At 36.7% G+C, this 15,154-nt stretch overlaps 1 protein-coding gene across 2 annotated transcripts in view; it reads right to left on the reverse strand.

The window, feature by feature from the left end:
* Positions 1–3,461: 3,461 nt before the first annotated feature.
* Positions 3,462–15,154, reverse strand: part of NF-YC10 (nuclear factor Y, subunit C10) — a 48,688-nt gene continuing 36,995 nt past the window's right edge. The window contains exons 3-4 of one of the 2 annotated variants that reach the window (XM_089981444.1): positions 3,785–3,826; positions 3,462–3,703 (exon numbers count right to left, since the gene is read on the reverse strand). In XM_089981444.1, coding sequence (XP_089837570.1) covers positions 3,639–3,703; positions 3,785–3,826 — 107 coding nt within the window. In that variant the 3' untranslated portion in view covers positions 3,462–3,638. Of the gene's footprint in view, positions 3,704–3,784; positions 3,827–10,070; positions 10,435–10,519; positions 10,719–15,154 lie in introns of those variants that run through there. The other variant, XR_016426169.1, reaches the window with a different exon arrangement.

Genomic DNA, 15,154 nt, shown 5'->3' on the forward strand with positions numbered 1-15,154 from the left:
ATCCTAGCTTGGAAATTGACAGAATTGATATTTTGAATAAAAAAAACTGAGAGATGATTTTTGCCCTGCAGGTTGAAGAATGACAATGGGCTGAACTGGTTTAAACTGGATAGAACTGGGTTCTAGGGTTTCTGAACTCAAGTGAACTAAAAAGACATTGACTCAACTAAACTCCTAGACTAGGTGATCGAAAATATACACAATTCTTAGTGAAATGGTAAGAAATTCACTATAGAGTGAAGTGAGCGACGAAATGTGTTGAGTGTGAGCTGAAATGAAGGCCAACTATACTGAGATGAACTGAATTTGGAGCTTAGACACTAGCTGGGTTGACTGAAGTTAGCTTAATTTTAGCTGAAATGAGCTTAAATGGACTCCAACAATGTGGAAAGCAACTTTGAACTAGAACTGGACCACTTGAACTCCTGATGAGCTCAAGTTAGACACGTGAGAATAGGATCTACTGGAATTGACTGACTCGAAAGCAATTGGCTAGACTTCGAGCTAGAAATGAGCTCATTTCATATGAAATGAACCAAATTTAGCTTAAATGAAATGACTACTCATCGTGAGCTCTGATAAGCTAAAAATGACTAACATTCTAACTCTTCTTAACTTAAACTGAGCTGGGTTGAACCTAACCGACAAAGGTCTAGGGTGACCTAGGAGTAAAATGGTAATTTTATTGATGAAATATGGTGAAATGACACCTAAACTGGAATGGACCTAGGGGTTAAACTCCTACACTGTACTACAGGGTCAGCATCTGTAAAAATGGTGTGTTCGGGGATGAACTTAAAAATTTTGGGGTGTTTACAAGGTCCTAAGTTTCAGTGGACCTAAATAGTTGAGAAGACTTTCCGTACCATCAAGGACAAGATCAGTCATGCCCATGTGCTAGAGAATCATGATTTTTCTTTAGTATTTGAGGTTGAATGTGATGCAACAAATTTAGGTATTGATGGTTTTATGAGACATAATCGATATCATGTAGTCTTATTTAGTGAAAAGCTATCGGATGCCAAATGTTGATATTCTATATATGATATTGCTTGAGTTTTATGTTGTGGTACAAACCCTTAGATGTTGACACCATGATTTTATTTATGAGTCTGTACTGATCACGAGGCACTCTAAGTGTCTCAACAGCCAAGAAAAGTAGTGTTAAGCACACTATTTTTGCTGGCTACCTACCAGAGTATACATTCATCGTGCAACGTACCAAAACAATAGGCATTTTGAGGGTAAATGTACTTAACAAGTCGAATTTTTCTGGTCTCTTAAATTTGACGACTTACAAGCTACGTTGCAATCTTCGGCCTTTTAACACTCTTCATGAGACCCTGCACAGGAGATGTAGCCATTCGTTGATCTTATTATGCCAACCTATTCTAGACCAGTAACAATTGTGCATGCTAGAGGATGAGCATTATCTACGTGAACTCGTAAAATAGGTTCAGCAACTGGAACCAAACAACATATGTTTGTGTTGAGCCCGTCGACTCCACTCAAATAGACTCGTTAGGTGATAATAAGGATAGTTTACATATATCTTATATCACATAACACAGTCTAGAATTAATAGTTGAAGTGTTTAGGCTGCAAGCAATACGTTCCCAGTTAAAATCTAATTGCTTCTACCTTAGAATAATCTATTTTGTCTTTAAACGCACCAGCTTGAGCTCCACTAATATGTCTAGAGCTCAAATCCTATTACTTTTAGCTTTGAAACATTGTATTTATTTTTTTGGAAATAAGCCGGCTCAAACTTGGCTTGTTTAGCCCGAGAATGGCTTAACTCGCCACAAAAAATGTGCCAAGCTTGAAGACCTCATGTTCTGTTTGTTCAGCTCGTTTACTAGCCCTACAATTGGCCCAGAATCCTGTTGTATGTTTGGAATTTGATCTGAACCCAACTTTCACATCCCAACTTGAAACAGAGTTTTGATTGAATTGAAAAAAAAACAAAAAGATTGGCACAAGATTTGGACTCAATTGCTCTCAGATTCCATAATCCTAGGGTTGACAATGGGTCAGGCAACCTGGGCTTGTAAGTTTCTTAGAGTAGAGGTACAAACGGGTCAGTTCTTGCCAAATCCAAATCCTAAATGTCAACAGTAGAGCCGAATCTGACTCAGATCCAATAATGTAAGGTCGAATCTAAATCTGAAATACTTGTGGTAATACTGGGTCCAGAAAAAATATAACAAAAACAAGTATTTACATGTGAAAAATACAATCGAGTCAGATTTTGATTCAGATCAATTATATATCCAACTTAAAATGTTGATCCAAATCTGACCATACTCCAAAACTAATCCAATTGAACATATCCAAATTTGATCTGAGTGAACATTTGGGTTTTACTTGAAGAATCCAAATCCAGAAATAGCATTTCAGAGATATCCCATCACTGACGCCCATATTGAACCAGGATCTGTCACAAACCCACAGCTCACCCGTTAGGCCCAAATCATGTGCAAAATTCTTTTAACTCTGTAGGACCTTTTGTATCAGTAAGGCCATAATCTTATTTACAGGACACTATAACATTGCCATGTGTTTCAGCTAAAATCTCAATTGTCTGGCCCAATCAGCTTTAGAAAAAAAAAAATAGTCAGATCAATATCCATCTTTGTAAAGTTTGTTACTATTGGAAGATTCACAACCCAATAGACTTCCCTGAACACCAAGTTATGGCAAAGTTGGAGGTAGCTCCAGTGAGACCTTGTGCCGGTGCTACAATGTACTGAGTAGGTTCGGTGTGGGCACGTGTGCGTGTGTATTGTAAAAAAATTGTAAATGCAATGGTAGTGAGGGAATTGCATTCATACATTATTGTATAAAGTACTTATCAAGTTGTGTTTTTAAAATCAAGTTACTTCTTTATGTATTTGCAAAAATATTGTATTGGAATGGGCAGAAGGGAAGTCCTCATACAGAGTCGGAAACACACACTTGAGCTGTGCAAGAGACAGAAGGAGCCAAAAGGTTCATTGGAAGATGAAGCCAAACTTCTTTTAAGGCTTTTCATTTGTCAAAGTGCATCACACTTTGGGTAAAAGGACTAATTTGGCAATTCCCTAGAGTTCTAAGATCAAGGCAAGACAAGCCGATTTGGACGCATCAAGCACGCTGCTGCGCGGACTTCAGATCATTTTCAAACCAAGTTTGTGCATTCATGGTAGATTGGTATGGCTGAAACCGGATCCTCCCTCCCCATGGGTGTAAATCAAGTACTTCCCTTGAGTTGAATCTTAGCTTGGATGGACAGGATTGCAAGTGAAGACGCTTAATTGTCATGCCCATTTTGATTGTCAAATGAAAGAACATGAACAAATTTAATTTGTGTTACGTACATGAGATAGCGTTTCTCTTTTTTTCGTTTTTTAATTTCTCAATCGTCGAGCTGGAAAAGGCTCTCCCCTTTTCACTTCCCTCCATATGAGGCTGCAAGATGGGAAAAGCATAGTTTTATAATTTGAGATAAGCGGTGGATGTTTGACAAGGACAATACTAGAGTTATGCTACAAAAGTTGTAGATTCTACATTATATGGGCCATGGTGTTGAACGATGGTTTTGATAGGTGCTCCTGCGGATGTGATCGCAAATGTGTACCAAGAAAATTTTCATGGAATCACGTGTCAGATTGCACCTCTCGTGACAACGCCACGTCTGCTCGCAACTTTTCAGGCACAAAATCTAGATGGGGAGTGATTAAAAAATTCAGCACAATAAATTTAAAGGACGTCTAATTTCAACATAACAATATTAAAAGAATACCTGTGAGGAATTCATATCTCTTCATCTTACGAACAATTGAAGCTGAAACAAATAAAGAACATGTTTGTGAAATCAAATGAACATAGGGAAATGATGATGCGCCATTTGCACTCAGGCGCACATGTAAATCTATGCCCACGTCTGGGTGGGTGTGCACACGTGAGCGTCTACTTTGAAGTGACAAATGTAGTAAAATGAATTTTGAATGAGGCTTGTAACTCTAGACAAAATTAATAAAAAAATTATCACATAAAGCATGTATAAAAAAAAGATCAAAAAATGTGCTCAGATATTCATAACATATTTTAGATGCCCGTATGGCATGACTGAAACCGCCGGGCATCTGAATTAAAATTTGGAGTGTCACAAGTATCCAAGGCATATCCAAAACAAGATTTTTGAAAGGTAATTCATGAATTTGAATATCAACAGTTTTTCAGTATCTTATATCATTGTTTGTCAAAATCGTTCCAGTTCAAATGAAATCCTTTTCTTCCGCTCATTATAAAAAAAATGAGTTTTATTTTTTTCCACATATACCTTCTTTTAAATTTTACAATGATTTAACCAACAAGTTTTGAGCATGCAACATAGATTGACAATAAAAGGATGTAACATATGTAAGAGGTCAACCGTAGACATTAGAGAACAGAAAACCGAAAAAAAAAGTCAATAGCATTTTTATAATATTCTTGTAATGATTAAGGTTTAACATAAACCCCAAAACAAATAAAAAATAATAAAGGTGGGTTTCTCATAAACCCACATAATAAAAAGTTCTCACATTTTAAATCATATAAACTAAATAAGAAATGGGATTGTACATTTGTTGTAGCTTTGACGCAAAAAGGTTTCCGTATGCCTTCCAAAGCTTCTTGTGGCTAGAGCTGGTAAATGAGCCAAACAAACTGAACAGTGCGTGTTCAAACTCGGCTCATTTACCAGTGAATTGAGTTCGTGTTTGTGTTTAGCCAAGTCGAGCTCGAACTTGACTTGTCGCTGAATGAGACGAGCCAAACATAAGTTGGCTCATGTAAAAATATTCCATGTTATTTATACTTGGAATATATGCATTTTTTATATATTACACTTAAAATATATATATTTTATGTACATAATTTTCATGCATTCTTCTCTTTGTAGATATACTAGCATAGTGTGCGTGCACAAGTGCATGCTCTTTATTTTCTTGGGAGAAGATAGCAAGTAAAATATAGGCCAATTACTTTGGTTTTCAGGGCGAGCAATTCAATTTTTAATTTTTAATTGCTTGGCATTTTTTAACTTGTCACAAAACATTAGATGTATTTTTTGAAATTTTCTTTTTTTAATATTTTAAGTTAGGCGTAGTTGTTGTTGTTGTAATATTTTAAGTTAGTATACACTTAATGGGAAGTAAATTTATGAATTACTTTTAATTATTTTATATAAAACACTTAGCATCTGATGACAAGCGATTCAATTTTTAATTTTTGAATTATGTCATTTTTTATAAATCACTTTTATTTAATGAAAATAATTAAATTTTGCAATGTTTCAATTGTTCTAACTCCGCCTGTGTAGTTATACACTGCCGGTCCCAAGCCCGGATAAAGGAGGAGGGTTGCGGTAGGCCTGTGACAGCCAGCATAAAAACTTTGTCATATCCTATGAAAATGAACCAATATGAGAATTTCGTTGGGGCGTTCCCTACTGAGCGACGCGTTGTACTCTCTAGGCCCGGAGGCAGTGATAAATGTGCAAGGGTTGCTAGGTCGTCGCCCAGAAGCGACGCGTCACACCGGCGCCCGGGTGTGGTGTCAAATAGGCAAGGGTTCCCTCACTTTGTTGGACGGGTGGGGGTAAAGAAGTTAGTCCAAGACCATAAAATTAGGTTAGCCACTTGGAACATAGGGTCTTTAACTGGTAAGTTGGTAGAGTTAGTAGATGTTATGTGTAGGAGAAAGATTGATATTTTATGTCTTCAAGAGACCAAATGGGTAGGTGAGAAAGCTAAAGTGATAGAACCTTGGGGATATAAGATTTGGTATACAGGAATAAATAGGAATAGGAATGGAGTAGGGATTGTTATGAGTCGTCAGTTTATAGATAATGTAGTTGAGGTCCGTAGGAAGGGTGATAGAATTTTACTTATTAAATTAGTATTAGGTACGGATATTATTAATATTATTAGTGTTTATGCACCTCAAGTAGGTTTAGATGATTCCATTAAGCATCAATTTTGGGAAGATTTAGATGGAGTAGTACAAGAGACATCTTATGGAGAAAAGCTTTTCATCGGCGGTGACCTTAATGGACATGTAGGCATTAGTAGGGATGGATTTGAGAATATCCATGGAGGCTATGGTATAGGAGAAAGAAATGAAAGTGGAGAAAGGATTTTAGATTTTTGTTTGTCCTATGATATGATCTTAGCAAACACTTGGTTTAGGAAGAGGGAGTCTCACCTAGTAACATTTAAAAGTGGGGTTAATACGAGTCAGATAGATTTTTTCCTACTTAGAAAGAAAGATAGGGATTGTTGCATCGATTGTAAGGTTATACCAGGAGAAAGTGTAGCTACACAACATAGAGTCTTAATTTTAGATCTTAGAATTAGACAATGCCGCAAAAGGGATAGACATAGGATAGATCCTAGAATTAAGTGGTGGGCACTGAAAGGAGCTAAACAAGGAATGTTTGTAGAGCAGGTAGTTAAGGAAGTTGATTGGTGTCTCGAGGAGGATTCAGAATCAATGTGGAATAAGATAACGGGTGGTATGAGAAAAGTAGCTAAGGAGGTATTGGGTGAGTCTAAAGGCGGTGCACCACTAGGTAAGGATACATCATGGTGGAACGAGGATGTCAAATTAGCTATTAAGGTTAAAAGAGAGTGTTATAGAAATCTAAGTAAGAGTCGTGATAATGAGAATTTGGAGAAGTATATGATAGCAAAGAAGGAAGCTAAAAAAGTTGTTCGAAACGCGAGGGCTAAGGTATATAAGGAGGTTTATGACAAGTTGGATACCAAAGAAGGCGAGAAGGATATTTATAGGCTTGCAAAGATGAGAGATAGGAAATCGAAGGATTTGGGTATGGTTAGATGTATCAAAGATGAAACGCAAAGGGTTTTAGTCAAAGATGAGGAGATTAAGGAGAGATGGAAAGATTATTTTGATAAGCTATTTAATGATAGTCATGCTCAAGATCTTGGAGACTTCTCCATTCCTTTTCATGAGATAAATCGTGACTTCATGCGCAAGATTCAAAAGAAAGAAATTGCAGAGGCTTTGAAGAAAATGAAATCAAGAAGGGCAGTTGGCCCAGATGGTATACCTATCGAGGCTTGGAAATGCTTGGGAGAGAAAGGTTTAGAATGGTTGACAAATCTTTTTAACTTGATTTGGCGAACAAATAAGATGCCTAATGAGTGGAGGAAGAGTACTTTGGTGCCTTTATATAAGAATAAGGGTGATATACAAGATTGCACAAACTATCGTGGTATAAAACTCATGAGCCATACTATGAAACTTTGGGAGAGGGTGATTGAGTCTAGGTTGAGGAAGGTTGTCATGATATCGGAGAATCAATTTGGTTTTATGCCTGGAAGATCAACTATGGAAGCTATACATCTTCTTAGACAACTTATTGAAAGATATAGAGAGAGGAACAAAGATTTGCATATGGTTTTTATTGATTTAGAGAAGGCATACGATAGAGTACCTAGGGACGTTCTCTGGTGGACAATGATGAAGAAAGGTGTTTCTCTCAAGTACATTAGTATAATTAAAGATATGTATGAAGGAGTAGTAACCAATGTCCGCACTTGTGGAGGGGTGACAACCAATTTTCCGATAACGGTTGGGTTACATCAAGGATCTGCTTTAAGCCCTTTCCTATTTGCGATAGTGATGGATGAGCTTACGAGATCAATTCAAGAAAATGTACCGTGGTGTATGTTGTTTGTTGATGATATTGTTTTGATTGATGAGTCTAGAGCTGGGGTTAATGCTAAGTTAGAATTATGGAGACAGACATTGGAAGCTAGAGGTTTTAAGTTGAGTAAGAGTAAGACTGAATATATGGAATGTCGGTTTAGTAAGCAACGAAGTAGTGATGGGAGTGTAGTGAAGCTTGGTGAGCAAGATATACCGGTGAATGATTATTTCAAATATTTGGGATCCATCATTCAAAAGTATGGAGAAATTGATGGAGATGTAAATCATAGGATAAAGGTTGGGTGGATGAAATGGAAAAGTGCTACTGGAGTGCTGTGCGATCGTAGAATGCCATTACGGTTGAAGGGAAAGTTTTATAGGACGACTATTAGACCCGCTTTACTATATGGTACGGAATGTTGGGCTGCCAAGAGACATCATATTCAAAAAATGAGTGTAGCTGAGATGCGGATGCTTAGATGGATGTGTGGAAATACAATAAAAGATAAGATTCGGAACGAAGAGATACGTAAGAAGGTAGGTGTTGCACCCATTGAAAATAAGATGCGAGAGAATCGTTTACGGTGGTTTGGACATATTCGGCGAAGGCCTAATGATGCTCCAGTTAGAAGGTTGGAGAAATGGGAAAATATATTAGTTAAAAGAGGTCGGGGTAGGCCTAGGAAGACTTGGATGGAGATGATAGGAAAGGATATGAATGCTTTGAACCTCACCGAGGACATGGCGTTGGATAGAAATGATTGGAGGAAAAGGATTCATGTGGAAGACCCAAAATGAATTTCTTTTTTGGTTCATATCGCTGACCCCAATTGTTTTGGGATGAAGGCGTAGTTGTTGTTGTTTGTTGTTGTAATGTTTCAATTGTTCTCCATTTAAAGTTTCAATCAATTCTTTTTATTTTATTTTTTTATTTTCATTAATAGAAACTAATTTATTTCTTAATATTTAATAATACTAGTTAAATTTATTATTTAAAATTGCTTATAATTTTACTTTTTAACCTTTTAAATTACTTTTCATTTTTCAATAAGCAAATCAGTTTTCATTCAATAACTAAATCAACTTTTATTTTAAAAAAACTTGCTATTTGTTTAGCATTTTAAATCAGTTGCCACTTCTAAGTTTTTAATAGTTAAGTCTAATGCTAGTCAATGACAATTTTTATCTTTGAATCACTTACCGTTTTGTCATCTCTTAATTCTCTTGCAATTTAATGACAAGTAATTCAATTTTTCATTTAATAACAACTAAATCAACTTTTATTTAAAAAAAAACTCTATTTTTAGAATTTTAAATCAGTTGCCACTTTAAGTTTTTAATAGTTGAAGTCCAACGCTAGTCAATGTTTTTTTCTGAATCTTTGAATCAGTTACCTTTTTGTCATCTCTTAATTCTCTTGCAATTTAATGACAAGTTGAGTGTCCTTTCGATTTTATTCATTTGGATGTGTGGGGTTCATCACTAGTCTTGTCCAAGAGGGATTCATCATATTGTCACTTTTATTAATCATTGCACTCATGAGAAGTAGAAGTAAACTCTTTGAGATCATCAAAAAGTTTAGTGTCATGATTGATTGTCAACTAAGATTAAGACTCTTCAGACTATGGGATTAATGTCAGTTTTGTGTTTGAGAAGTTCTTGCAGGAAAAATGAATAGACCATAAAAAATCTTGTCCCTATACTTCTAAACAGAACGGGGTGGGTAGTTGAAAGGAAGAACAAACATATTTTGGAATCAACAAGAGCTCCTGTTTTGGAGGTTGTGTGTCAAAAGCTTATCGGGTTGATGTAGTTCAATTAACCATCTATTAGATAAATCATATGCCATTAAGTGTTATTAAGGGTACATCCCTTTTTCCAAAGTTACATGGAATGGTTTCAAATTATAGAATGATGAAGGTGTTTGGATATACCCCTTTTGGGCTTCTACCTGATAAATATAGAGACAAATTGTCTCCCAAATCTCTTAGATGTGTTTCGCTTTGATTGTTTGGGTATCTAGAAACATTATCTTTCATGAGGATACACCTTATTTTAGCAAGATTGGAGATAAGGTAGAAGATGAATCTGAATTGTCTTTTTTAGCGTTATTTCCTGATAAAGAAAGAATGAACGAGCAGGGGGAGCAAATTCATTTGAGAGATAATAGATTTGAACCAAAGTTGTAAGTAGAGTATCGTTACCTGCATCGGTCAACCCAATAGTAACACAGTATCATATCATATCGTAAATGTATCATAAATTTTTAATAAAAAAATCAAAAAAATCTAAAAATCAAGAAAAAAATTTAATAAAAATTCTAAAAAAATCACATCACATGAAATAATGATGAATTGCACAAACTACATACATAAATCACATTATGAAGCATTTATGTCTCTATTACGTACCACAAGAGTCATACTTTAATAATACATAAACAAAAACATCTCACAAGAACAAGTTTTTTAATAAAACATAATACATGATACGATACATCAATAGTCATAATCATCTTCATTATCTTCTCTTTCTTCAACATCCACATCATCCCCAAGATACGTAGAGTCTTCATCATCTACCTCTTGTGCTTCTTCCATGTTAATCCATTGAATGTCATCTTCATTTAAAAGAACTACTTCTTCAACCCATGTATCCAATTCATCAAAATGTTCCAAACTGATGAGATCACATTGTTCTTTGTGTCTCCTTGGTGATAACTTTTCAATTTACCTAAAACGATGACATGAATAAATTAAAATTAGTTGAGTTTTGAATGAAAATGACAAATAAACTTTACAATTTTATATACCTCTACCTCAGTCGTAAATTGTAGCTAACGTAGACGAGGTCATTGAGCCTTTTATGGTTCAATCTGTTTCTTCTTTTGGTATGAATTTACTCGAAAACACTTCAGTTTCTCTTGCATCCACTTGCACTACATGTTTGGCTTAGAACGTGAATTACAAAAGCTCTCAGGTTTGGAACATTACTTCCAAACCTAACCCACCACATGTCTAGAAAAAAAACAAGAAAATGAGAAATCAATTATAAAACAATAACAGACATACAATCATACCAAGCATCATAACTAAATAACAATTTGAAATTAAAATTGAAATAGACAAAATAAATTACCTGAACGCATATGGTACGGTTTCACACTGCTGCAATTCTCCCCATATCATACAATGCATTATCATAAGTTTTCATTTTCTTATGAATTTTATCTTGAATGCTACAATTAGGGTTCAACCTTTTGATGTAATCCAAAAGTCTCTTGTTGACTTCCCTGTCCATTTTAAAAGTAGAGAGTATCTAAATGCAAGATTTAAATAGTATGTTGCAATATGAAGAGGTTGATGAAGTTGCCTAGTCCACCTATGATTAATTATGTTCTATACAGGTATGTAAAAAAAAAATTTCCCCTTCAAATTATCTCTAATGACTTCTTTTGCCTTATCCATGGCCTCATAGAAATAACTCATGGTCAGTCTGCCTTCACTGTCACCAGAATTCACTTCTGAATACAATGTCTACAAATTTTCGGGGCTTTCTTTTTTGTGCATGGGGATATGCATTCCACTCATATGATGAAAACATTTTTTTTAGTGTAGCTTTATTCTTTAATAAACTTGCACAGTCAAAAATTCGTAGCAAATTTAGCAACCGCACTTCGAATCAACTCAGCACCACCAGTGTACTTTCTCATTAGGCTCAAAACGCATGCATAATTGTAAATAAATTTAGTAATTTCTTGGCAACATTCAACTATCCATGCTGCCAATGTCCTCAACCATGAAGTCTATGTGATGGGCAGCACATGGAGTACAAAAGAATAACCCAAATTTTTTTGTTGATTCTTTACCTGTAGCCCAATAATTTGTTGTATTAACAGTAATGAGTTGTACAATGTTTTGAGGTTGAACATCTTTCACAACCTGGTCAAAACCCCTCAACAATACATTTGTTGTCTTAAGCATATCAGACAAATCAATTGATTTAAAAAACATCATTCCTTTGGGGCAATAGACAAAAAATTATCAAGGTCCTCGACTTTTTATCTGTCCATACATCTGCCATGATGTTACATCCAGTCTCTCTCCATGACTGCCTCATCTCATCATAATAAACCTTCACTTCATTCACATTAGCATATAAAATCTTTTCTCTTAAAGCATGATGTAAAGGCATCTTGTATTCAGGCTCGACACTGGTTATGACATCTGTCATGGCCCGAAAATGAAAGGAATTTGCTGCATTGAAAGGAATGCAGACATTATAAAATCATATACCAACTGTGACATCCGCCTGCTCGACTAAATATTGAGTCATAGTAGTATGAATGTCAGGCTGCTCCCGGGGCAATCCTAAGAGGGAAAAAACTTCTAATAGAGCCTCTAGCTCTACCTCCTGGTCCTCCTCTCGAAGAACTCCCTCATGTTCTTCTTCCTTTTGTGTCAACGACACTACTACTAGCACCAGCCACACCTTTTCCTTTCACTGCAAAACTTTCTACTTTTGATCCTATGCTATGGGTTGTAGGATCAAAAGTAGGGAGCTCATCTTCGTAATGCACTCTCCCAAGGCTCCGCATATCCCATTTCTGCCTCATTCATCTCTCCTTGTCTTTTTTCTCTCATATCATCAAGTAATTGTCAGCATCCGACAATTTTCTTGGAGTGCATGCAATAACATTATGATGTGTCCCGGCTAAATGATGCTTTAACCGAGAGATACCACCTAAAAAACTATTTTGGCAATAGTTGCATTTGATTCTTAATCGGTTTCCACTCGTTACTTGAGTGCACCATTGCCATGTCGAATCTTCTGATGTCATCTTGCCCTAAAAACACTTAATAACAAGCAAAGAATAAAGATTTTTTACCTTAACCCACTTCCATGAGTAAAAAAAGGGTGAAAATGCACTCTTGAGAAAATCGCAAAAATCATCTCCCTTGCGCACGAATCAAACCCCAAATCGATCTCGTATAACCTAGGGTGTGTGGATTTTCTTCCAAGACCCTCTACACGTGTCGAAGTCGTCCCTTATGAAGGATTTTAAACCCAACACATAAGCACACCAGACATATCATACGATACAGGGTGTATGGGTCAAAACATGAGTGTATCGTACAATACACCGGATACATGTATGATACACACTTGTATCGTGATATGAGTGTGTATCGCATCGTTAGACCAAAAAGTAACGATATATATCATGTCGTATCATACGATAGACAACCCTGGTTTGAACAAACCTATTCTAGAAGGAATGAAAATATTATTGAGATTCCATTCTTGGATCAAGTGGAAGAGGATAAAGTAGAAAATATAGAGGTTAATCCTGATCCAAATCACTCAAGCTTGGAGTCACCTTGTGATGACCAAAATTTTTCTCGAAAACTCATTAATAAAATTTTATTTTTCGAAAGGCAAACACAACAGAAGACACTTTCTTTTACAAAACCTTTTTTTCAAACACGGGTTCAAAACCAGGACCTAAAATATTTAAATATTTTGTACATCTTTGCAAAATCACCAAGTTCTTTACGTACCATTACGGCACCGACTATAGGTCAACATTACTCTATTCACATGTACCATGTCGGCACTAACCTTAAGCCAATCCTAACATACCATTCTGACACCGGGTTAAAACCCAAAACATTTTCATAAAATACATCATCATCTTCTCTAAGTACTATTACGGCACCGAGTACGCACCCAAAACATTTCAAATCTCATACACAAGGTTTTGACACAAAAATACTTTTCATTCATTTATCAGAGTAAAAGTTTACAAAACATAATACAACACAAAACCAAAACAAACTCCCAGAAGCAGTCACAGGTCCAGTGCCGCAGAAACCATAGAGTTCTTTGTGTTGTACCATCTGCTCGCCTACTACAGTACCTGAAAACATCAAAATAAAGTGGGATGAGACTACAATATGTCTCAACATGATCCAACACTCAACACGAATCACAAAACTAGCATAACAAGCATTTTATGTTGGAAAGCACACCAAGGCCAAAACTCAAATCCTAACACTGGAAGAGTCGACCCTTCACTCTCAAGAGTCGACCTTCAGGTCTAAACCACAAACTACAACACCGAGGAGTCAACCCTCCCAACACAAGGGTCGACCCTCAGGATAATCTTAACGTAGACTTTCAAACTAAAGACATATAGGTGAGTATAAATCATCCAAATCTAGAGGAAGACAAACCAACAAAGGCTCACAGGTATCTGAGGGCGCAATTCAATCGCCCTAAGCTCACAACTATAGCATATATCCGTATATCATATTCTCATGGTTAAGGCAACCCGAGCTAACGCTTTGTGTATTGTACCATCACAGGATCAGTATCTTGGCCAAGATACAACTATTGATACGAAAATGGCATACAACCAACAGAACAACATACCTTCTAAGTACTGGCACCCAAGGCCAAAGCTCACAGTACCCCTCCGAAACGAGCTCTAAGAACAAAATGTCCAACCTACACGTACACTCAAGTACGGACAACAAAGTACCACTCTGGTACTTGGATCCAAGCAAAGACGCAACACACAATGACACTAACACAAAGGCCAACTCAAGATACCCGCTCGATACCACTAATCAACACCCAACACAAATATACACATACGTGTTATCACCCGACGAATCAAGCTCATGCTCATCAATGCCAACATCCCTCAAGAATCATCAATCTCAATCCCATATTGCCATTGTTACAATATCTAACACTAGAGTAGCTGAGATCCAAGCATCACATAAGCGAAACACCACATTCAATCATGCTCATATACAAACAGTGCTATCTTACACGAACCGAGTTCCTCTTGTTCTAACATATCTCAAATCAGTTTCTCTTAGCCCAAAAACCACATATCTCAACAAGGATTGATCCCATTGTCCATCTACACCTTATTCCTAGGCTGGTTCCATCAAATCTTTGGCTCAACAACCCATATCTGAACCAAAATCACCATAGAAACACACACAGACTACTCAGCAGTGGATTCTCCCCTGCAGAATCAACCCACACTCTACAGCAGTCGACCCTGGCAAATAAGGTGTCAACTCACTAACTGCAGGAGTCGAGCCATACTCAGTAGGAGTCGACTCGAGCACTGCAGGGGTCGACTCCCGCTAATGGGAGTCAAATTACATCATGCAGGGGTCGACCCTGGCAACCACATGGGTCGACTCTTGAATCCCAGGGGTTGACCCTTGTGACCAACCAGGACAACACCAGCATAACAAGATATAAACTCCTGAGCAGCAGGAGTCGACCCTTAACAACCCTTCATTCAGTTTCATACTCTGAAAACCAAATTTTCACAGGGTTTCTCGCTACCATTGCAAGCAAAATAACACCCCAAATCTGACATTCATGCATATGTCTAAAGCAACCTCTATGTATTTCCAAACCTTGC

The sequence above is a fragment of the Nuphar pumila genome, chromosome 11 (assembly GCF_984573655.1).
Source record: "Nuphar pumila chromosome 11, dmNupPumi1.hap1.1, whole genome shotgun sequence".
Taxonomy (NCBI): Eukaryota; Viridiplantae; Streptophyta; class Magnoliopsida; order Nymphaeales; family Nymphaeaceae; genus Nuphar; species Nuphar pumila.